At 50.0% G+C, this 21,963-nt stretch overlaps 2 protein-coding genes across 2 annotated transcripts in view; one reads left to right on the top strand and one right to left on the bottom strand.

The window, feature by feature from the left end:
• The first annotated feature begins 6,745 nt into the window (after window positions 1-6,745).
• On the top strand, window positions 6,746-16,564 carry Pga3 (pepsinogen A3). The gene is made up of 9 exons (XM_036180765.1): window positions 6,746-6,893; window positions 8,042-8,201; window positions 9,685-9,802; window positions 9,885-10,003; window positions 11,303-11,502; window positions 12,783-12,899; window positions 14,926-15,070; window positions 15,200-15,298; window positions 16,264-16,564. The coding sequence occupies exons 1-9, from the start codon at window positions 6,841-6,843 to the stop codon at window positions 16,414-16,416; spliced, it is 1,164 nt and encodes a 387-aa protein (XP_036036658.1). The 5' UTR covers window positions 6,746-6,840; the 3' UTR covers window positions 16,417-16,564.
• Window positions 16,565-19,465: 2,901 nt separating this feature from the next.
• The window catches only part of Vwce (von Willebrand factor C and EGF domains), a 31,672-nt gene continuing 29,174 nt past the window's right edge, over window positions 19,466-21,963 (bottom strand). The window contains exon 20 of the mRNA XM_036177932.1: window positions 19,466-21,253. Coding sequence (XP_036033825.1) covers window positions 20,649-21,253 — 605 coding nt within the window. The 3' untranslated portion in view covers window positions 19,466-20,648. The remainder of the gene's footprint in view (window positions 21,254-21,963) is intronic.

Below are 21,963 nucleotides of genomic sequence, written 5' to 3'. Positions count from 1 at the left end.
AACTGAACCACATCCCCAGCCTGCAGCACAGTTACTGCAGAAGGAGTCAGTACAGAAGACAGTAGCTACCTACTGGAGGTGCTACTCTTGGGTGCCAGCCAACATGATGGCGACGCAGTACCATTTGTTTGCAAATGTCTCCTAAGGTCAGAGGGCTGTTAACAGCAGAAAGTCAGATTGACGCTGTTTCTCTAGGGCCCGGGAGGGCCAGCCAGGGCAGGTGAGCTTGATATTTTCATCATCTCTTATGCTGTGTGATTGATTGATTGATTGATTGATTGATTTTTAAGCTGACAAGCAGAGTTTCCATTTTGTACATCATGGTATGCAGGTGCTGGAAACTGCTAAAGCTAAACCCTAAACCACCAGAACCTGAGAATTTGACAGACGTTTGGGGGGGGGGGGGGATGAACTGCAGCATCCTCTCTGTAAGCACTGCCTCCATGCCAAGCCATGGTGCGTGGACTTTTTGAGTAACCAAACTTGGAGCATAATGGGAGGGAGGGAGAGCCAGGGGCAGAAAACAGTCTCCTGTGAGAGGATGTTCTAGGAAAGGTACCTCAACCTGGCTTCATAGACTCCCCAAAGCAGCCCCAGGACTAGTTGGAGATCAGGAGACCTCTGGATTCACAAACTAGGCCTGGAGACCACAAAGCCATCCTTCCAATTCTGCAGCTGGCCAGTCCCAGCTACTAGCCTAGACTTCACAGCCAGATGACACTTTGTCAGGACCAGTTCCAAGTCTCAGTTCATGCTATGCTACTAAACCACCCTGACCTTGATCAAGTCCCTTCTGCTTTCTGGCACTCTGTTTGTTGTGTGTAATGCCAAGGGCAGACCCAGAAGTCATCCTCCTTCAAGATACTCCATGATGGGGCAGGAGAGATGGCTCAGCAGTTAAGAGTGTATATTTTGGGTTGGAGAGATGGCTCAGCGGTTAAGAGCACTGACTCCCAGCATCCACATGGTGACTCACAACCATCTGTAATGAGATCTGGTGCCCTCTTCTGGCCTGCAGACATATATGCAGACAGAACACTGTATACATAATAAATAAATAAATCTTAAAAAAAAAAAAAAAAAAAGTGTGCATTTCTCTTGCAGGGAACCCAAGCTCGGTTCCTAGTATCCAGGTCAGGTACCTTACAATCTCCAGATCCAGATCCAGGAGATCTGATGGCCTCTTTTGGCCTCTGCACTCACATGCATGCACACAACTAAAAATAATAAAAATAAAATATTTCAAAGAAAAAGAAATCATGACTGGAAGAACATTCCAGAGAGGGGGAGTTGCAAGGGCTTGAGATAACCAAGCTCAATAAATGGCTGCTTTCTCATCCGTAGTCTTCCCTCTGTACTTGAACACAATACTATTTATCACCCAGGGGACCTCTATACATCATTACCCACCATGACCTAAAGCCTCATTCATGCTTGATTTCTTGGCTCAGAGTGAATGGCTGTGTGTGATCAAGGTGGGGTAGTCATGGCTATCAACAAAGCTAAGTTTACTGTGGGCTCACGCCACATGGATAGGCTAGCTATCTTCAGTAGCACAGAAGAAGTCATGTCTACCTGGAACAATGGCACTGCCCCCTTGGTTTGCTTTTGTATGCCCTCTCCAGTTTTCCTGGAAAGTGCACCCAGCCCCTGATCGAGCTATAGAGAGAGTCAACACTCTTGTCTAATCTTCCCTGGAGTGACCATGTGGCACCCAGTGATGGCCCCACCCCTGGCAGGTAGGTCCTGCTTCCTGCATTCCCTCAGAAGGTAGACAGGAGCATCAGCACCTGTGTGGTCCTCTTCCCTCTCCAGGACACTCAAAACTCCAAGGATGCTCTTGAGCTGAAGAGGCAGGAAGTCCTGGACTTCAGCCTCATCTGAGCTGTTCAACTCAATCATGAAAAAAAGACTAAAACGTGTTTCCAAGCCTGTGACATGATGTCATTTCAAAGTTCACACCTAAGAACTGTGCAGTTGAGTAACAACAACAACAACAAAATCACACAGCAGCTAAGTCTTGTAACATTTTGAACAAGTTCACAATTGTGTGTTGGGCTGCATGCATTCTTAGCTATCCCAGGGTGTGTGCAGACCACAGAGCAGACATGGTTAGTAGGACATCTGGTTCCAGTTGGCAAAATCCAAGTAGAAGTTGCTTGTGACTTTATGAGCCACTGCCATGCTAACATAGGAGAGGAGGAAATGCTGTGGGCTGCCAAGCTGGGCATGGTCCAGCGCTAACCTGTACCACCAGCTGCGGCTTCCTGCTTCCAGTTCAGCTGCAGCTGCCCCTGTGGACCCTGGCCTCTTGACTCTCTCCTGCCGCTCCAAGGCTGTGGATCTGGTGATACAGATGTGAGGTTGGAACTGAGGAGACAGGCAAAGAACCTCAATGAGGGGCAGCAGCAAAAGCCCGAGAGCAGCCCATACCATTGGGCACCCAGGGAAGAGATTGCCCAAGCCCAGAAGCCCTGGATTCCAGTACCCTCTGCCTTACCTTATAGATCCTGGTAAGTCACATGTCTCAAGTGTTCCCTCTTCCAAAGAAAGGAGATGGGTTTGGGAAATACCAGTCACTCCCATCCAAGTGCCAACGCTGACTAGTAGGACATCTGGCTGAAGGGGAACTATGTTGCTCAGGACTCTGTCTGTGGCTCTATCCAGAGGTCAGGATCAACTGGTGATGTCTGCTTGGCACTCAGGATGGAGAAAGCAGACCAGGTGCCACATTCCCAAGTCACAACCTACCTGCCACCAAGAACCAAAGAACCCTTGTGTCCCTGCCCGTGGAACACTCTGCCACTTGGATTCCATGAGATGTCATGAAGCAGAAGTTACCAATGGGAAGTCTGAGGACTCTCCAATAGGAACTTGATCCTGGGGACAAGTCACTTCCCCTAAAGGATGGAAATCAGGAAAGGACTTGGAGTCCCAAGCATGCCAGCGAGAAGCAGGTGAATTTTAAGATGAGAGACGTTCTAGGTGTCCAGAGCCTTTGAGGCGACCTCAATACCCAGAGCCATCAAAGAGCCAGCAGATGCCTGTGTCCCCTTTCCTGCCGCACAGCAGCAGCCGTTGTCCAAGGCTGCCTCATCTGAAGCAGGAATCGGAGCGGAAAGGACCAGATCCAGCCTCCAGCATCCATGTCCCAGAAGATACAAGTGGGGCAGGACCGCTGGTAGGTGCCGCCGCAGTCTGCGGTCTGTTTCCACTGCCAGTTGATCTGTTTAATTTAAGCCCTTGGCTCACCCTGCATATCCCACCACCCTGGGTGACCCTTTCACTGCCTCTCCTACCCTGCAAAACCCTGGGTCCCTTCCAAGGTCCCTTTCCCGTCTGATCCCTCCCGTATCCCATACCAACAGCTCCCCTCTCTGTTACTCACTGTGATCTCCCACCATTTGCCCTTCCTAATACCCCACTGCTCCAGCGTGGGCTCTCTCCCTCCACATGGAGGTTGATTTCCCTTCCCCTGCAGATGGTCTCAATGACAGGAAAGCCGGAAAGAGCAAGAGCCTCAATTTGTTACGTCTCAAAATCGCCCCGTCTCTCCTACTTCTAAGCCCTGCCCTAGGCTCATCAAAGTTGCAAACTGGGTTAGGTAGCCATGGGGTGATGGAGCAGGGCGTGGGGAGGTTCCAGAGCCAGTGCTAGGCTGCCTAAGTTTGCCCTTCTTGGACCTCTGGGCATATCACTGAGGACAAGGACTTCAAGATGGAAATGTTGCCAAGTATAGTAGCACATTAGCGTAATCCCAGCACTTAGGAGACCGAGGCAGGAGGACCATCAGCAAGTTTGAGGCCAGCCTGGCCTACATGGCCTGTTTTGGGCCAGCCAACAGAACTCAACCTCAAACATAATTAAAATAAAATCCCCAAACAGGAAACATTTCAACTTATCATAAAAGATTTTCAAACATAAAAGTCATTCTTACTGGTACCCATGACAAAAGCAGTAATAAAGGCAGTGTCGGGTTCTCAGCAACCTCTTCTGTTTTCAGACAGAATAGTTTCCAGCTCCCCATGCAGCCAAAGGTGACTCTGAAATTGCGACCCTCTGCCTCTGCCTCTCAAGTGCTAGCATTGCAGCTGTGTACCGCCACACCTGGTTTTTCGAGGGGGTGGTTTGGTTTTTAATCCAGTGCTGGAGCTCCAACCCAGGCTTCATGTGTACTAGGCAACCACTCGACCAACTGAGCTGTATCCCCAGCCCCTTTATAAATGTTGATCTAACTGAGAGATGGCTCAGCTGCTAAAGGCTAGGCTCACAATCGAAACCGTTTATCATTATTTTCTCATTGTATTTTGTTGTTGTTGCAGAAGCGTTATTTTACTGTACATGCTTTTGTACATCTCCAGGACCTAGGAGCTCTTAAAACGCACACATAAATCCCCAATGCTCTCTTATTCTAAGCAAAATTACTCTTTGTTTGGGAGGCTTATTGGGGGCTTTTATTTGCTGCTTATTTTGCCTTTTTATTGGGGGAAGGGCAGGCAGGGACTCACTATGTAGCTCAGGCTGACCCAAAACTTACTATGGATCCCAGGCTGGCCACACACTCCTGCCTCAACCTCCCAGTGCTAGGATTACAAATGTAAACCACCAACCTGGACTCAAATTTTCTTTGTTTGTTTAGTTATTTATTTGTTTTGAGACAGGATCTTATACAATCAAAGCTGGTCTCAAAATTGTTTTATAATCAAGACTGGCCTTGAACTCCTGATCCTCCATGTTCCCTCTCCCAGTTGCTGATCTTCAATCCACACCTAGCTTATGTGGTGCCAGAGATGGATCACAGTGAGTGTTGACACAAGGACCCTGCTAACTGAGCCATAGCCCCAGTACCAAATGCCTATCTTTAATATCACTCAGTATCCATTTTCTGAGGTTCCTGCCCGGTATTGTCCCCAGGATCAGTAAAGGGCACGCTCTACACCATAGTACCAGTTTTAAAAGGTGCACATGTGTATCCTAGGCCAAAGGCTCCCTGGGGTGTTTCTTCTGACAAAATGCTTAAAAAGATAGTAGCTACCTATTTGCATGTCTGGATGTGCAGACAAACCTGGGTCCTATCAGGGGAGTTACAACAGGTGCTCATTGAGTGGGAATTATTTTAAGCCGCTGGTTTGTCTAACCTAGAGATTGTCCCCGATTCTACAACTAGGCTCAGCCCCTAGACTGCACCATGCTCTAGATGCCTGCCCACAGCTACATGTTGCATTCTCTGTGCTTCTCCCCGACTGAATATAGGTCAGGATTCCCACGAGCCCCCCTTGAGTTTGGATCACTTGTTTGAGTGACTCAGAGCTTGGGGAAACACTCCTATTACCTTTGGTTGTTTGTTCCTGTGTGTGTGTGTGTGTGTGTGTGTGTGTGTGTGTGTGTGTGTGTGTGTACATACCCACAGACCCACAGAGGTCAGAAGAGGGCATCAGATCCCCTGGAAATGATGGGTTCTGAGTCTGCAGTGTATACTACACTATAGGTACCTACACCATCAATAATAAGCTCCCCAAACCCTATCCATTTGCGCTTCTATGGAGACCTGTCACAGGGGTCTCAACAAGAATGTCAAAATGTCGCTGGGACAGTGGTGGCACACACCTTTTATCCCAGCACTTGGGAGGCAGAGGCAGGCGGATCTCTATGAGTTCAAGGCCAGCCTGGTCTACAGAGCGAGCTCCACGACTACACAGAAAAACTCTGTCTAAAACAACAACAACAAAAAGAATCTAAAAAAAGTTATGGAACAGAAAGAGTAAGAGCTAAGGTTAACATATTCTTCATGGTGTCCCTGCAGAAATCCCTCCTGCCGTGCATGGAGCGTGCACCCTCTAGGATGTAGGGTGTGGGGGAGGGAGTTAGGAGCCAGAAACAGTGTATGAAAGCCAATGTACATCCATCACAATATCGCTAACATTTAAAGTGCAGGAGTTTCACATAAATATCCAGGCTCTGACTTTTCTTGAAAATGTGGCCAACCTGGCACCATGGCTTCCTTCCAGCCTGGCAGTGGCAAGTCAGAGCTGACTCAAGGCTGCCACCTTGTGGTGAGACAATGCAGCATCATGCCCAGCATGGCCGCCCAGCATGGCCGCCCAGCCTAGTACCCACCCGCTTTGCCTCCTAGGTCCTGAGCATCCCCACCTTGCTCCAGGCTGCAACCCCATGAAGGCAAGGACTACCTGCCTGATGTCTTTTGGTTTTGGAGAAAGTTAAACTTTTAAAAATATCTTTCATTTATCATGGATACATTTTTTCATTTTTTTAATGATACATTGACTTATTTTATGCGGGTGGGTGGGCACCTGTGTGCTACCACACTGGTGTATGGTCAGAGAAGAGCTTGTGGAAGTCAGTTCTATCTTCCCACTATGTGGGTCCTGGACATCCTACCCTGGTTGTAAGACTTGGCCTTCTGTTCCTCCCAGCAACCTTCTACCTAAAGAGCACAGCGGGGGCCGTGGTACACACCTCACCGCAAGTTGGGAACTGCGTGGGATCTGAAGGGCAGACATGGCACCTGGCACTTACTCTTGCAGCTTTATCCACAGTGTCTTTATCACCAAGATAGCAAGAGTCTCGCCACTCTGTGAAGTCAGGTGGTTTGGTGTTACATTCTCAGCCACTGAAACTCCTTGGATTCTGAGAATTTTTAGCCCTTTCTAGGGTAAAGATGTTATCGGGGAAGTTTGCCTTTCTTATCAAGCCCTATTAGTGGCCCTCCTGACCTGATTAGAGCTTAGAGCAGGCCAGAGCTATTTAACAAGCAGTTCTCCACACAGCTGCAGGCCCAGAACGCGCTTCTCCCAAGCACCTTAAGCCAGGGAAGGGATCATGAAGTGGCTTGGGGTCCTCTGGCTTGTGACCCTCTCAGAATGCTTGGTCAAGTAAGTATAGCATGAATGCTATCAGCTGTCTCCCTGGGCTCTTTCTCACCCTTGTAAAAATGTCTGACCCTCTTATTCCCCTGACCGTCATCCTGAGCTAAGAAGGAAATGAAATCCTGGCTTTCATGAAGTTCAGGTGTCCATTCATCAGTGATAGTTTGCCAAGAGCACCAGAAGGACCCTGAAGTCTTGGTGCTAAGTCTTCAGGATCACCCAACTCCAAAAGCACAGGTCACATCGTGGGCTATATGATGTCACTCCCGGAATCGTTCAGTGTACAGCTTGTGCGGCTGTAGGGTGTTTCTTCTGCATTGTCTTGTAGACCTCTCTCGACGTGTGTGTCCTCTCCACAGATCCTCCCACCTCTGAGAGTCTGTCCACAGACCTGTTTCTCTGTCTTTGGGTTCTCATTCTCAGGCCTCATCATTTCCCTGACCGATCCCCTGCTTTAGCTCCCTTGATATTCCATGTTTCTCTCATCCCTCACTTCTGATGGAACCGAGATGGGTACAGAGGGCTGTCTCCACCTGTGTAGAGTGGTGCTTGCCTGTAATCTCAGCTTTGGGGAGGTAGAGACAGGATGATCAGAAATTTAAAGCCATCCTCGGTTATATATCAAGTTTGATGCCAGCCTAGGATACATAAGACCCAGTCTCAGAGATAAAAGAAACAAAAAACAAAAGTGGGGGGCTACTTCCTTGGCCCAGCTTCGATGGTAGCCAGCGCGGTGACCAAAGCTGAGTCACAAGGAAAGTCAGCTGGGCATCGAATGCCTGGATCCTCCATCCTTCCTCTCGGGCTGCTTCTGGAAAGACAGTACACTGGAAAGAGCGACAGCAACAGCTGTCACTGTTGGGACTACCAGATGGCAGGTGCTCCCTACCCATCACCCCACCCCCACAGCGTTCAACGCCAGGAGGTTTATGGTCCCGCCATCTCTACAGAAAGGGAAGTGAAGCTCAGAATGGTCCCATGGCTTGCTCCAGAGCGAACACCAGACCCGGACTGGAAGTCAGGCACTCTGTCATGGTCTGCCCGCTGTGTTGTTGTGTGGCCTGTTCCAGTCATGGTCTTCCTTGGAAAACGCACCGTGTTGGCGCCCCACGGTGCCTCTTTTACTTAGTTTCCTTCCCAATGCTCATTTAAAGAATTCCTCTGATGAAGATTAAGTCCATGAGAGAAAACCTACGGGAAAGCCACATGCTGAAGGATTACCTGGAGAAGTACCCTCGTAGCCGGGCTCACATGCTTCTAGAGCAGCGCCCGAACCCTGCAGTAACTTATGAGCCCATGAGGAACTACCTAGACGTAAGTGTGGCGGGGGCGGAGGCTCCCGAGCGCCCCCTATGGCTTCTGTCCAACACCATGGCCCCTCTTGTGGGGGAACACTGCATTAGGGCTGGGGTTCCTAAAGTCAGAAAGGGTGGGGAATAGGGGCTGGGATGGCGTAGCAGTTAAGAGCACCTGCTGCTCAAGTGTGAGGACTTCAGTTCAAATCCTTAACACGCACGTAAAATACAAGCTAGATGTAGCCACACGCACTTCGGAGCCCAGGGCTGTGGGAGCAGAGACAGGAGTCACTGGGGTTTGTGGCCTGCCAGTCTGGCTGCAGGTTCGAGAGATCCTGTCTCAAAAGAAGAATGTGGAGAGAGACGGAGCAGGACTCCTAGCGCCCTCCTCTGGCCGCTATGTGCAACTGCACACACTCCTACATGAAAGAAAAAAATTAAAGGGTGAGGAACAGGGACCTGTGAACCCCCCCCCCCATTGTTCTCCACCCCCTACTCCAAGGAAAACACATTCCTACCCCATCTGGGGCTGTGTTAGCTGGGTGGACCTAGCAATGACCAGTTATTACCACGCAGACATCCTGTTCTATGCTGATGACAAGTCATTGGGCACCGAGACTTTTATTCTTTTTCACCCTGGCCCCAAGCAAGGGTGAGCCATATCACCAGCAAATCCAATTGCAAATCAAGCATGGTATCAGGTAGAGGAGTCCTACCCCTGCAGACTCAGATGTCAGCCAATGACCAGTTAGTGAGCTCTGAGATGGGCTGGACACTGGTCAACTAGCAAAATGCTGACACTTCTGATGAGTGGAGCCTAATTTCTTTCTTCCTTTGGTTTTTCTCAAGACAGGTCTCACTATGTAACTCCAGCTGACCTGGTACTCGCTCTGTAGACCAGGCTGGCCTCGAACTCACAGAGCTCCACCTGCCTCTCCCTCCTGAGTGCTGAGATTAAAGGCATGTGCCACCACACCTGATTAAGCTTAGTTTCCTTTACCAATACTTACAGCCTAGCCAGAGAAACGGGCAAAGAACAAATGTCAGCTCAGCATGGTGGTGCATGCCTATATTCCCAGTAATCGGAATATAGCTGAGACAGGAGAATCAAAAGTTTGAGGCCAGCCTGAGCTACATAGCAAGACCCATCATTAAAAAAAGGAGAAGGGGAGGGGTGGGGAGGAAGGGAGAGAGGAAAAGGCAGGGGAGTGTAAACACATGCCCAATGAAAGGACTGGCTGAGTGGTCTTGATGGTAACTATTCTGAGTTTGGAGAAAGCAAAGAGCACTGGGGCCTGGAGTGACCCTGGAGGGCAGCCTGGAGGAGGCACTTAGGCTGGATCCTGACAGGTGGAAAGACTTTAAGACCTTGGAGAGAAGATGGAGTGTTCCTAAAAGGAAGCCCTGGTTTGAGCAGAGCACCATAAAGGCAGGCACCCCAGAAGCCAGGGGACAGAGAAGGCAGCCAGGCGAGCCCTAGCCACGGCCTTTCTCTCCTGCAGCTGGTCTACATTGGCATCATCAGCATCGGCACACCCCCTCAGGAGTTCAAGGTCGTCTTGGATACTGGTTCTGCCTACCTGTGGGTACCATCCATCTATTGCTCCAGCCCAGCCTGCGGTGAGTATTCTGACCTGCCCTACCCTTCATCACCCCTGCTACCCCAGCACACCTGAGGGTTACCTCCTGCCTATCCCTGCAGCTCACCACAAAGTCTTCAACCCTCTGCGATCATCCACTTTCCTGGTCTCGGGCCGACCTGTGAACGTCGCCTATGGCTCAGGAGAGATGTCGGGATTTCTTGCCTATGACACTGTCAAGGTAACCCAGGAACCAGAGGCTACCACAGGCCTGGCTCTGGGTGTGAACACTGCTGGCAGGGTCCTCTGGGAGTGCTTTTCTGCTCTAGCTGGCCACTCACCTTGTGGGGTTCCCCACCCCCAGTAACCCTCCCCCAACTGTGAGTCCTTTGACCAGCCTCAGGAGTCGAGGGCTCAGATTTTAGCTCCTTCCCCAAAGGAAACACAAGTTGTTTCTACCAATAGCACAGGGAAAGAACACAGTATGTAAAAATAAGCCACTTGCATGCCCCACATTGTTCTAGACAATAGGCTGGGCACATTCTTCAAAGTAGCTACATAAATTTTCTCAACAAGCCCAAGGCAGACATTGCTAGGGCTTCATTCCACAGGTGAGTGAACAGAGAGAGCCAGTGCTTTGTCTAAGGTCACACAGCTGGTAGGCCAAAGAGCTGGGGTGTGACTCAGAATAAGTAGGCAAGTGAGAAGTACTCTCAGGGGACAGCCCTGTGGTCTGGGCCTCTGGGAACAGCCAAGGGGCCTTGAGCTCCCAGGCAGGAAAAGCAGAGCACAGATCCAGGAGAGCCATGCTCCATCAAAAGGTTCTTACCCTGGGAGGCCTTGAAGGACTTGAGAATTAACAAAATCCCTGAGTGTGCACATGCATAATCACACACACACACACACACATACACACACACACACACACACACACACACACACACACACACACATACACACACACAATTTTTACAGTCCAAATATTCTTGAGAACACTGATGGTGTAATCAGGCATGGTGGCACAGGCCTTTAATCCCAGCACTCCAGAAGGCAGAAGCAGGCAGAGCTCTGTGAATTCTTAGCCAGTCTGGTCTTACATAGCAAGCTCCAGGACAGCTAGGGACATAGAGTGAGCCTCAGTCTCAAAAACAACACTAAATGCAGCCAAACACCTGGATAGAGCAGGTTCCTGCCTCCTAAGGGTACAGAAAAGGTCACCATGGGCAATGCCCTGAAGAAGATGCCTTGCTTTCCACTTGTCTTCAAATGGGAACCTTCGGATTACACTCAGCATCTCAGTTTCCTCATTTGGATAAGAGTAGAAAATCAGATGACATCATGGTATGGAGGTTGGTGACAACCCACAGCACCACAGGGGAACTGCCAGCCCACCCCTGCCTGGGATTCACATCCAAGTGGCCCATGGCATGGCCGGAACTCATTTATACCTTGTGGGTCAGACCATCTCCCACCCAAGCCCAGCCGGTGCCATAGCCCTGATTTTAGAGCCTTATGTAAGGACATCCTCTTTTCTTCACAGATTGGGGACCTCATGGTCGTGGCCCAGGCATTTGGCCTGAGCCTGGAGGAACCAGGCACTTTCATGGAATATGCGGTCTTTGATGGTATCCTGGGGCTGGGCTACCCTGACCTTAGCCTTCAGGGAGTCCTGCCTGTCTTTGACAACCTGTGGATGCAAGGCCTCATCCCCCAGAATCTCTTTGCCTTCTACTTGAGCAGGTGAGCCTGTACCAGATCAGCCCTTCATAAGCTGTCAGTTGCATTAGAACTAGTTGATCCTGAAGGTTCTTTAGACGTAGTCTAGTCCAGGTGTCTGCCTGCTAATGGTCTGGGCACCAAATCTGGCCCATCATCTGCTTCTGTAAATAAGATTTCATTGGCTCATCTGTTCCCAAATTGCCTGTGGCTGCTTTTGCACAACAGCAGAGGCACTGAGTCATTCAGTAGAGATGGATATCTCCCAGTGTGCACAGCCTGCAATGGACGTCAGACCCCCTGTGCTGACCCTTTAGTCCTGTCTTTTCAGTCAGAGATGAGGAAACCGAGGCGTTGAAAGGGCTTTGCCCAGGATGGCCCAGGCTAGTGCTGAGAGTAGCGGGTCTCAAGCTCAGCCTTCAGGATTCTTCCCCATGACAGTGGTCAGTCCACCAGCTCTTCCACTACATTGAAGTTCCTGATGGGCCAAAGATCCAGAGGACAGGCAAAGCACAGGCGGCCAGGTCCTGCTGACACTTGTCTCTTCCCCACCAACTGTGGGAGTTGATCCCACATATCAGAGTGGGAGGCAGATGTGTGTCTGTCTGTCAGTCTGTGTCCATTCTACGGCTGCAGGCTCTCCGAAACCTGAGCTCCAGGAATCCCAGCTCTCTAGCAAACCATGCATTTCTAGCATTAAGCAAGCAATTCAATCTTTCTCTGGCCCTTGGGAACACTTGAATCTGGTCCACAATGTTTCCTTCAACTGCTGTGACAGCAGTAAAGCAGACAGACAGACAGAACCAACCTGCCTGAGGTGGGGGTGGGGCTCCCTGAGAAGAAGCTAGCCCTGTGTGAGCTGGAAAGCACAACCCTAGCTGCCCCAAACCTCAGTATTCTGGAAAATGACTGTCTAGACAGGGGGAAGTCACACCCCTCTGGATGAATTGTCCTTTAACCATAAAGTAACTCCAGTTTCCAGAGGGGCCCAAGTGCTCCACAGAATGGGGTGGTGTCCAGTGTCCAGCTCTGTAGCCAATTATCCACATTCGGAACTCAGCTTTGCTACTCATGAGCTGCATAACTGACCTGGAGCAGGTACTTGGCCCTCCTTGCCTTAACTTCCCTGTCCACGAATAAGTGGCATTCCTGAGAGGGCTGTTGAGCAGGCTTGTGTGTGTTTGTATGGATACACCAGCAACATTAAGCAATGCTGGCAAGGTCAGGTGTGCTGCTAAGTCTCAGGGACCCAGCCCACTAGTCTCCACCAGACAGTAAACCCTTCCCTCTCCTCTTCCTTCCAGCAAGGATGAGAAGGGCAGTATGCTGATGCTGGGTGGAGTGGACCCGGCCTACTACAGCGGAGACCTTCACTGGGTGCCTGTGTCCAAGCCCAGCTACTGGCAGTTAGCTCTGGACAGGTAAGTGCCTGCCTGATTCCTGCTCCTGGATGCTATCTCCAACATGCACGCATACACACACACACACACACACACACACACACACACAAAATGGGGTAACACAGGCCCACAACCATGTTTGACTGCACTTACCATGACACATACAATCACACACAAAGTCACTGTCATGTACTGACACATGGAGTCACAAGACAGTCACACATAAACAGAAGCCTGAACATGTACAACCACAGAGACATACAGGGCCACATAATGACACACACAGACATGGAGTCTCCGGCACCAAAGACTTACCCCTCCAGGTCTCCTCAGCAGAATCTGAGCCAGAGAGGGCGGGTCAGGCCTGGGTCTAGAGCACTAACAAAAGGACAGGGCATCTGCAGACCTGAACAGGCAGGAGTCTCTGGAAAAGGCCGGGCAGAATGGGAAAGGTGGGAAGTATGGTCTGAAAGCCCTAAAGTGAAACCGGCCTGCGCGGGGGTGGGGGTGCAGGGGGGAATCTACTGTGCTGAACAGGGTCACAATGAGGGATTACCATCTTGGTTTGCCCAGGACTTGGGGCTTCCTGTCCAAAGCAGGTGAGGTCCTGGGCCCACAGTGAGATTATCACACCAGAGAACAGACAGGAGCAGAGACAAGTCTCGATCCTCCGATCTGAAAGCCACAAATACACATCTCAGCCATGCAGCAGGCTAGGGGGTGGGAACAGAGAACTGGGCACCTGGGAACCTGAAACACCTGAGCACATGGGGAGAAAAACTGAGCAGACTGTGCACAGAGTCACCAGATGGAAATTTAAGCATCCTTCAGGGACGTGGCAGCGTGGCCATCTGTGTGGGCTTCCTGGGCGCTGGTGGGATGGGAGCGTCAACACAGAGGCAATCTGCTGAAGAGATGGCCTCTTATGCAGCAAATGGCTGTTCTTCTCCCTGCTGTGGAGTGCCGGATGCCCACGGGGACCTGGCTTCATTCCCAAGCTGTGGAGTTGGTCAGGCACAAGTGTTTCCCGCTGTTCCTTGTTCATTCATTTATTCATTCATACATACATATGCTGAGCATCACTGTGTGACGTGTCTGAGGGAGGCACTTAGCAACTGTGCCGTCCTGTAGTGCATGTGGACATGAACCAGGGAGTCCTGCAGACAGTGAGTCACCACCTCACTGCTTGCTAGAAATGACTAAGGGAACGTGGAAGGGACCAAGAGAGGGACTGAGTCAACTCTGCAACTGGAAAAGGTGGCAATCAGGCCAGCACTTGGGAGATGATGAGAAACCATCTAGACAAAGGGGGCATGTGCAAAGGCCCCGAGGCAAGAAACAGCTCAGGGCGTTCAGCGTCTGAAAGGGTGGTGCTGGGGATATAGCTCAGTTGGGAGACTGCTTGCCTAGCAAGTGGGAAACCCTGGGTTTGATCGCCAGCATCAAATAAACTAGGTATGATGGGGCACATCCTTTTTTTTTTTTTTTTTTTTCGAGACAGGGTTTCTCTGTGTAGCTTTGGAGCCTGTCCTGGAACTCACTCTGTAGTCCAGGCTGACCTCAAACTCACAGAGATCCACCTACCTCTGCCTCCCAAGTGCTGGGATTAAAGGCAGATGGGACACATCTGTAATCCAGCACTTGGGAAGTAAAGGCAGGGAGATTAGAAGTTCAAGGTCATTCAGACTAGAAAATGGGTTTGAGGCCAGCCTGGGCTACATAAGACCTTGTCTCAAAACAAACAACCAAACAAAAAAAAAACCCCGACAAGGTAACTGAAAGGAAAGCCAGACGTGGTGGCATCCCACTGTAGTCCCAGCTACTAGGGAGGCTGAAACAGAAGGGTCCTTTGAGCTCAGACATTGGAGCTCAGAAAACATGGTAAGGCTTTGCTCTAAATAAATAGATAACCACAAATAAATCAGAAAAGGTAAAGTGACCAGCAGGAGGATGGGTATGGAGAGCTGAAGGGCTGCTTTGAGGTCAGGGAAGGGGAGTGTGGGTCTGTCTGGTAATCCTGGTGTTCTCTTTGGCCCCTGCCTCTCAGCATCTCCATGAATGGAGTAGTCATTGCCTGTGAAGGTGGCTGCCAAGGTATTATGGACACAGGGACCTCCTTGCTGACTGGCCCCCGAAACTCGATCCTTAAAATTCAGAATCTCATTGGTGCCAAGGCCACTAGTGATAAAGAGGTAAAGGGTCATGTGGGAGGGTCATGTGGGAGGGTCATGTGGGAGGGTCATGTGGGAGGGCCATCTGGGTTCTCCACACACTGCTGCAGTAGAGGCCGGGCTAACCTCCAGCCTCTCCCTCTTTGACAGTACGTTCTCAAGTGTGACACCATCAACACCCTACCTGATATTGTCTTCACCATCAATGGTGTTACCTACCCAGTGCCAGCCAGTGCCTACATCCGGAAGGTGAGGAGTTTCGGCAGTGGGGCTGTTCTTCAAACCCTGGGAATAGCAGGAATCATCACACCCTGGTGGTCAGGATATGCATGACAGGTGCTTGCCCACCAACAGGGCAAGCGCTGCCTGCACAACCATGGTGACAGCGAAAGCCAGTCTGGCATTCCCTCCTTCCCCCATAAATATTGAGGGGTCAGCAGGGCATGCTGCCACCACTCTGTTCCCCAGGTTTCAGAGGAAAGACAAGGGTAGTTTGAATTGAAGGGTAGCCTCGGGTAAATAGGACCTAGGGAACCATGCAGAGGGGCAGCTGGGTTAGATGGATGGGCAGACCAGGGACAGAGAGGAGAGTGGGCCAGCCTAGGAAGAAGTGACTGAAGAGGACGGTCATGCACCATCCAGAGGCTGCCCAAAGGGGAGCAGGAAAGGCCTGCTCTGCAGAGGGACTAGCTGAACCAAGGTGGGCGCGGTTGTGTGTGTGTGTGTGTGTGTGTGTGTGTGTGTGTGTGTGTGTGAGAGAGAGAGAGAGAGAGAGAGAGAGAGAGAGAGAGAGAGAGAGAGAGAGAGACAGAACACAAGGAGCCACAAGTGGTTCTTCTCCCAGCTGTGTAAGCCATCTTGTCCTGCAGCCAGACAGAGCCACACAGCTCCAAGAAAGGAGGACAGCAAGCTGAGTGACAGGGATGGGGTGGAGCTCAGTTGGTAGAGTTTCTGCCTAGAAAGCAGGAAGCCCTCAGGTTAGTCCTCAGCACCGCATAAAGTGGGTATGCTGTACACATCTGTAATCCCAGCACTTGGGAAGCTGAGGTAGAAAGAGCAGAAGTTCAAGGTCACCCTCAGCTACATAGTAAGTATGAAACCAAACTGGGCAACATGACACCCTGGCTCAAAACAAAACAAAACAAAACAAAACAAACAAAAGCAAGAAGCTGAGCAGCGTGCTGCTGAGTTCACATATTGCCCTTCTTTTTCAGGAGCATTCACACAACTGCTATAGCAACTTTGAAGAAGGCATAAATGACTCTTCGGACTCTGAGATGTGGGTGCTGGGGGATGTTTTCCTAAGGCTGTATTTCACCGTGTTTGATCGGGCAAATAACAGGATTGGTCTGGCTCCTGCTGTGTGAGTGCTGGGCCTCCTTCCGGGGAGAGCCAGGCATGGACACAGACATGAACGCTCAAGGGGCATTCCCACCCAGGGGAGCTGACCCCAGCTATTGGGAGCTCTGCAAAGCCCTGTTCTGGGTAGAGAATAAAGATTGCATTCACAAAGCCACTGATGCTCATGGCTGCTCCCTCTGGGTCGACGAGGTATGCCGGGGTTAGTTTCGTTTTGAGACAGGGTCTCACTGTGTAGCTCAGGCTAGCCCAGAACTCATTATTAAAGCCTTGGTAGACCTTGAACTTTCAGCAGTCCTCCTGCCTCAGGCTCCAGAATGCTGGGAAGCAAGACTCCACCATGCAGTGTCCTTGGTGAGAGAAGCCAAGTCCGACCAGCAGGAATGAGGAGGAAGACTTTAGGAATGTTACTAGGAAGGTGCAGAAGGGAACAGCCATGCGCCTGGCAGGCATCTGTTCCCTCCCTCTCTCCCTCCTCCCCTCCCCTTGACTCTCTTTGCCTCTCAGCTTCTTTCTCTTGTACTTTGGAGGTCAAGGACTTTGCTGGCACTAACCCTAGGATTCCACATCTGAAGGTCTGAGCAAGAAGGACACAGATGGAGGGGGGGGGAGGATTCCCAGAGTAGCAGGGAGGACTCTGATTGGTCCACCTGGAATGATTCGTCCATCCTGGACCAAATATCTTGGGCAGAGGGGAAAGAGATGCTAAGATTGGCTCAGCTTGGTCAAATGGTCGTGTCTGTGAGCTGGAGGTGATTGGCATTTTTCTTTAGAACCATAGGGCTGGAATGATGAGCAGTCATTGATAAAAGGGGCAAAGGAGCTTCCAGACAGCCAAGAGGGCTTGAGCTGACGCTCCCAATGTTTTTCCCCTCCCCATTCAGAAAGATGCTTAAAGGATAATTAAACACAGGTTCTGGATACTGGGCCTGGTGGCACAGGCCAGTAATCTCAGCACCTGGAGAGGCTGAGGCAGGAGAATCCACAAGCTCAAAGGGTGGCTAGGCTACATAGTGAGTTCAAGGCCTGCCTGGGTAGCTTAGAGATACACTGTATCCAACCACGAGATGAAAGGGAAGCTGGAGAGATGGCTCTGCTCACTGTTCTGTCAGAGGACCAGAATTCAGGTCCCAGCACACAATTCCACCTCCCAGGCGTCTGATACCCACTGCCGGCCTCCATTAGTACCCTCACATATGTGCACAGACAGACATACACGTGAATTAAACCTTTAAAAACTAAAAGGTGGGGCTGGAGAGATGGCTCAGTGGTTAAGAGCACCAACTGCTCTTCCAGAGGTCCTGAGTTCAATTCCCAGCAACCACATGGTGGCTCACAACCACTTGTAATGAGATCTGGCGCCCTCTTCTGGCCTGCAGAGACACATGAAAAAGAAAAAGAAAAAAGAAAAAAAAAACTAAAAGGTGAGCCATGGTGGTGGTGCACACTTCTAATCCCAGCACTCAGGAGGCAGAGCCAGACAGATCTCTGTGAGTTCGAGGCCAGCCTGGTCTACAGAGTGAGATCCAGGACAGGCACCAAAACTACACAAAGAAACCCTGTCTCAAAAAACCAAAACAAAACAAAAAATCCTAAAAGGTGAAAAGAGGGTAGGAGCTAGAGCTCAGTGGAAAAACACTTGGCTAACACAAGCCAAGCACTGGGTTCAATCCTTAGCACCTACCCCAAAATAAAAAATTAAAAAAAAAAAAAAAAAGGTTGTCAGTTTCTTGAGGTAGGCTACCCCACTAAACCTTTCTAGGCACAGCTATTGGAACACTTGATTTGAACTATCAAAATTCGACATACTTATGGCCTGGAGAAATGGTCCATCAGTTAGGAGTACTTTTTGCTCTTGCCGAGGACCTGGGTTTGGTTCTCAGCACCACATGGTAATTCACAACCGTCTACAACTCCAGTTCCTGAGGATCCAATGTCTTCCTCTGACCTCTGACCTCTGTGGGCACCAGGTATGCACATGCTACGTATACATGCAAGCAAAACACTCATATGCATAAAATAAATAAATCTTATAAAAATCTTTTTAAAACAAGAGAGGGTATGTTTGATTTTGGGTGGCTTTTCCCACAGGCCCAGGTGGGCAGAGAGCAGAGGAGCAGGAAAAAGAAAGTAACAACCAAGGCCTGTTCCAATGCAGCGCACTGCAAAAGCCGCTGCTTCGGCCTCATCTCATGTGGTCCATCGTCACTGGGCATCTACGAAACGTCAGGCCTGTGGTTCACCCTGGGTAGAGGCCTCACTGGGAACTTGCCCCTGAGTCCCAGAGAGAGATCAAGGGACAGGTACAGCAGAGATCTAATGGAGCCAGGAGGGATGACATTGAGAGAGACTGAGAAATTGTCCAGGTGGGAGCAGGAAGGGCTTCCAGGCCACACGCAGTGTGTACAAGTCCTGAATGAGGCACCCGCTCTCATGTGTGCCTCCCTACGATGGTCCCAGAGATCATCTGTCCTTGGCCCCCATTCCCACCTCCAGTGTCCCTCACTGTGAGAGCAAGTGGTCATCACAGGAAATAAGAGCTGTCATCCTCTAGCCTTATGTGAAGATAATGAATTAACCATATAAAGCCTTCAGAACCCAGCCTGTCACGAAGCATCGTGAGCTATTGCTATTTACAACCAACAGCTGACAGAGGCCATGGGCAGTGACACCCAGCACATGACGGGGTTCTAGAGAAGACAGTTCTACCGGAGACTTCTACTTTCCTTAGTTTTTGCCCCAGTGGTCAATGCTAAAATAAGGAGGAGAAGTTAAACATCTTGGTTTGACTTTTTGGTGTTGTTTTGGGGAGGAGGGGGTATTTTGTTTGTTTGGTTTTTTGTGGGGTGGTTTTGTTGTTATTGAGACAGGGTCTCTACATAATCCCAGCTCTCCTGGAAACCACGTAGATCAGGCTAGCCTAGAACTCATAGAGATCACTTGCTTCTGCCTCTCAAAGGCTGGCATTAAAGGCTTGTGCCACCTTGCCCAGCCTTGGTTTTTTTGTTTTTTTGGGACAGGATCTCAAATAGTCCAGGTTGGCCTTGAACTCCCGATCATGATCATTCAATGTCAGCCTTCTGAGTTCTACAGATTACAGGTATGAGCCTCCATACCCTAATTAACATTACTTCATAAAAGATAAAGATCGCTAATAAAAAGGAGGCCTTACCTTTGCTGAGTTATTTCTGGATTGACTTGTTTTTCATAGAAACAGCCACTGATGTGGGTCAACTGAGTGCTGATGCCTGCTGGCTATGGTGGGTGCTACACACAAACACTCTTGCAGGTATCACCCTAACAGCTCCTACCCATCCCCCTACTTGAGTGGTTACTTAGCAACACAAAACCACTGACCTCTCTACTTTAGACCTACTACTCCCACGGTGACAAATACACTTGTTTATTCGCTATAAATTATTTGTTGACTATAACGATTTTCCCAAAGAATCTACATGTAACAGGAAAAGTTGGAAGCAACCCCCACACCCACCCAGATCCTACAAGCAAGGAATTGAAAATGGGAAGGCAGCTACAATTGTAAAAGTGGTGAGTATGGGCTACATGGAAAACAGTAGGGAGCAGCAAGCTCTGGCCTTCCCTCGTGTGTGTGTGTGTGTGTGTGTGTGTGTGTGTGTGTGTGTGTGTGTTACACACACACACACTTTACTGGCCTCCGACACTCCCATTTCACACTTATCTTCTGAGCAGCTGAGCCCTGGCCGGGATTGTGAACTCTGAGAAGAGAGAGTTAGCAGCTCAGGGTTTAAAATAGAAATGGGGACATAACACATCTTCTGAACACATCTCGAAATGAACATTACATGAAATCAGTGTTGAAAACAAAGCATAATGACAGGGATTATAGACACCCCCAAACATTTCTAGGATGGACGTTATGTGACATCACTATCAAGAGTGTGCAGTGACAGGCTCACACCAGGCATGGCTCTGCCCAAGCGAGAATAGGCAGTGCTGACTTAGTGTACCAGGGCCACTGTAACCAATACCACAGTCAAGGATAAACAGAAACTTATGTTCTCACAATTCTGGAGGCTAAAAGTCCAGAGTCAAGGGATGTTTGCTGTTTCTTCCACTGCCTCTCTCCTTGATGTACAGACAGACCATCTTACTCAAAGGTCTTCTCTGAGAGCCCACTGGGTTACTCCTGGGGTCACACACACCTACTAGGCCATTGGCAGAGAGCTCTGTCTGGTGTGTCCCAGGCATGGCGATCCACTCAGATGGTAGACTCTTCCTTCTTTGAGATGTCTGTTGTGGGCTGTTGGGGACCAGGGTTGGGGGTGTCCAGGAGAGCTGCAGATAGTCCTTGAGGCTTCAAGGGCATGCTAAGGGTCTCTGAGAGGTCAGGACCGGTCGTTGAAGGTGCCTCTGCTTCAGTCAAGTGAGTGGCAGACAGAGGCCACCGGAATGCTGCCCCAAAGGTTGAGGAAGGGCTCTCTGGAGTGACAGGTGACCAAGGAGTCCCTGGAAAGGCTGGAGGTAGAGTAGAGGATCCAGGAGAGACCGAAGACCCTGCTGAGGGCTCAGGAGGCTGAGGGGCTCCAGGTTCCCCTAGAAAAGTGCCCTCTGGCTCCAACGGGGTTGAGGAGGAGGTGTGGGCTACTGGTGGGCCTGGGAATACAGTCTGCACATCAGACAGGTTTGCTCTCAAAAGCAGTTGCAGGAGCTGGAATGTAGGCCTTGCAGGTGATGCTGATGGGGGCCCTGGGCAGGAGCTGCAGATAGCAGGGACTCCAGTGTCTCCACGGGGGCTCCGAGCATCTTTGCCAAGGTCTCCATGAGGGGAGGGTTGCTGCCTTTCTTTTGAAGGAAAGAGGGAATCTAGACAGAGGTGGGGAAACAGGGTCACAAGGGTTCATTCTAGCTGACATGAGCCATTCTGGGGATAGACACCCTACTCCATCCTCACAGGGAGCTCAGCACACCTGGTGAGGACCATAGTGGACTGCCTCCAACCTCCATGGATAGAAGGCTAAAGAGAAACCATGAAAGGAAGAGGGCAGTTCACTAAAGCAGCATTCCTAGGAACTTTTGGAGAGCACATGACTCAGCTTGTCTCCTCTTTGGATCTTCGTGTCCCAGATGGAGGAGTGCCAGTGATCAAAGGATAAGGAAAGAGAGAGTCTAATACTGGGCCTCTGTTTTCCCACTTGTAAAATGGGCATCCCAACAGACTGGGGGCCAGACGCAAGACTACAGAGGATGTCTTAGCTTAAACATTCATGCTAGCTATGGACTGTGGGTATCATGACAGGCCAAGCTGGGTGCACCAATGATAGCATATGTATATCACTCTGCTGTGGGGTGTTACCAGTGGGGAAGAAGGATCTGTGGAGCCAGAGGATACAGGAATGCTCTATATTCCACTCAATGTTACTATGAAGCTGTAGCTATCCAAAAATATGCAATCTTTTTTTTTTTTTTTTTTTTTTTTTTGAGACAGGATCACTCTATGTCCTGGAACTTAGTGTATAAACCTGGCTGATCTTGAACTCACAGAGATCTGCCTGCCTTCTGGAACTAAAGGTTTG

Source organism: Onychomys torridus, chromosome 1 (assembly GCF_903995425.1).
Source record: "Onychomys torridus chromosome 1, mOncTor1.1, whole genome shotgun sequence".
Taxonomy (NCBI): Eukaryota; Metazoa; Chordata; class Mammalia; order Rodentia; family Cricetidae; genus Onychomys; species Onychomys torridus.
Note: the sequence above shows the minus strand (reverse complement) of the source record. Positions and strands in the feature narration are given on the sequence as shown.

Bases quoted from the DNA above. Each gene is read 5' to 3' on its own strand.
- Pga3 (XM_036180765.1), top strand. From the start codon at position 6,841: ATGAAGTGGCTTGGGGTCCTCTGGCTTGTGACCCTCTCAGAATGCTTG. The intron at 11,503-12,782 runs GTGAGCCTGTAC...TCTTCCTTCCAG, and splicing joins TTTGCCTTCTACTTGAGCAG to CAAGGATGAGAAGGGCAGTA. The intron at 12,900-14,925 runs GTAAGTGCCTGC...CCTGCCTCTCAG, and splicing joins TGGCAGTTAGCTCTGGACAG to CATCTCCATGAATGGAGTAG.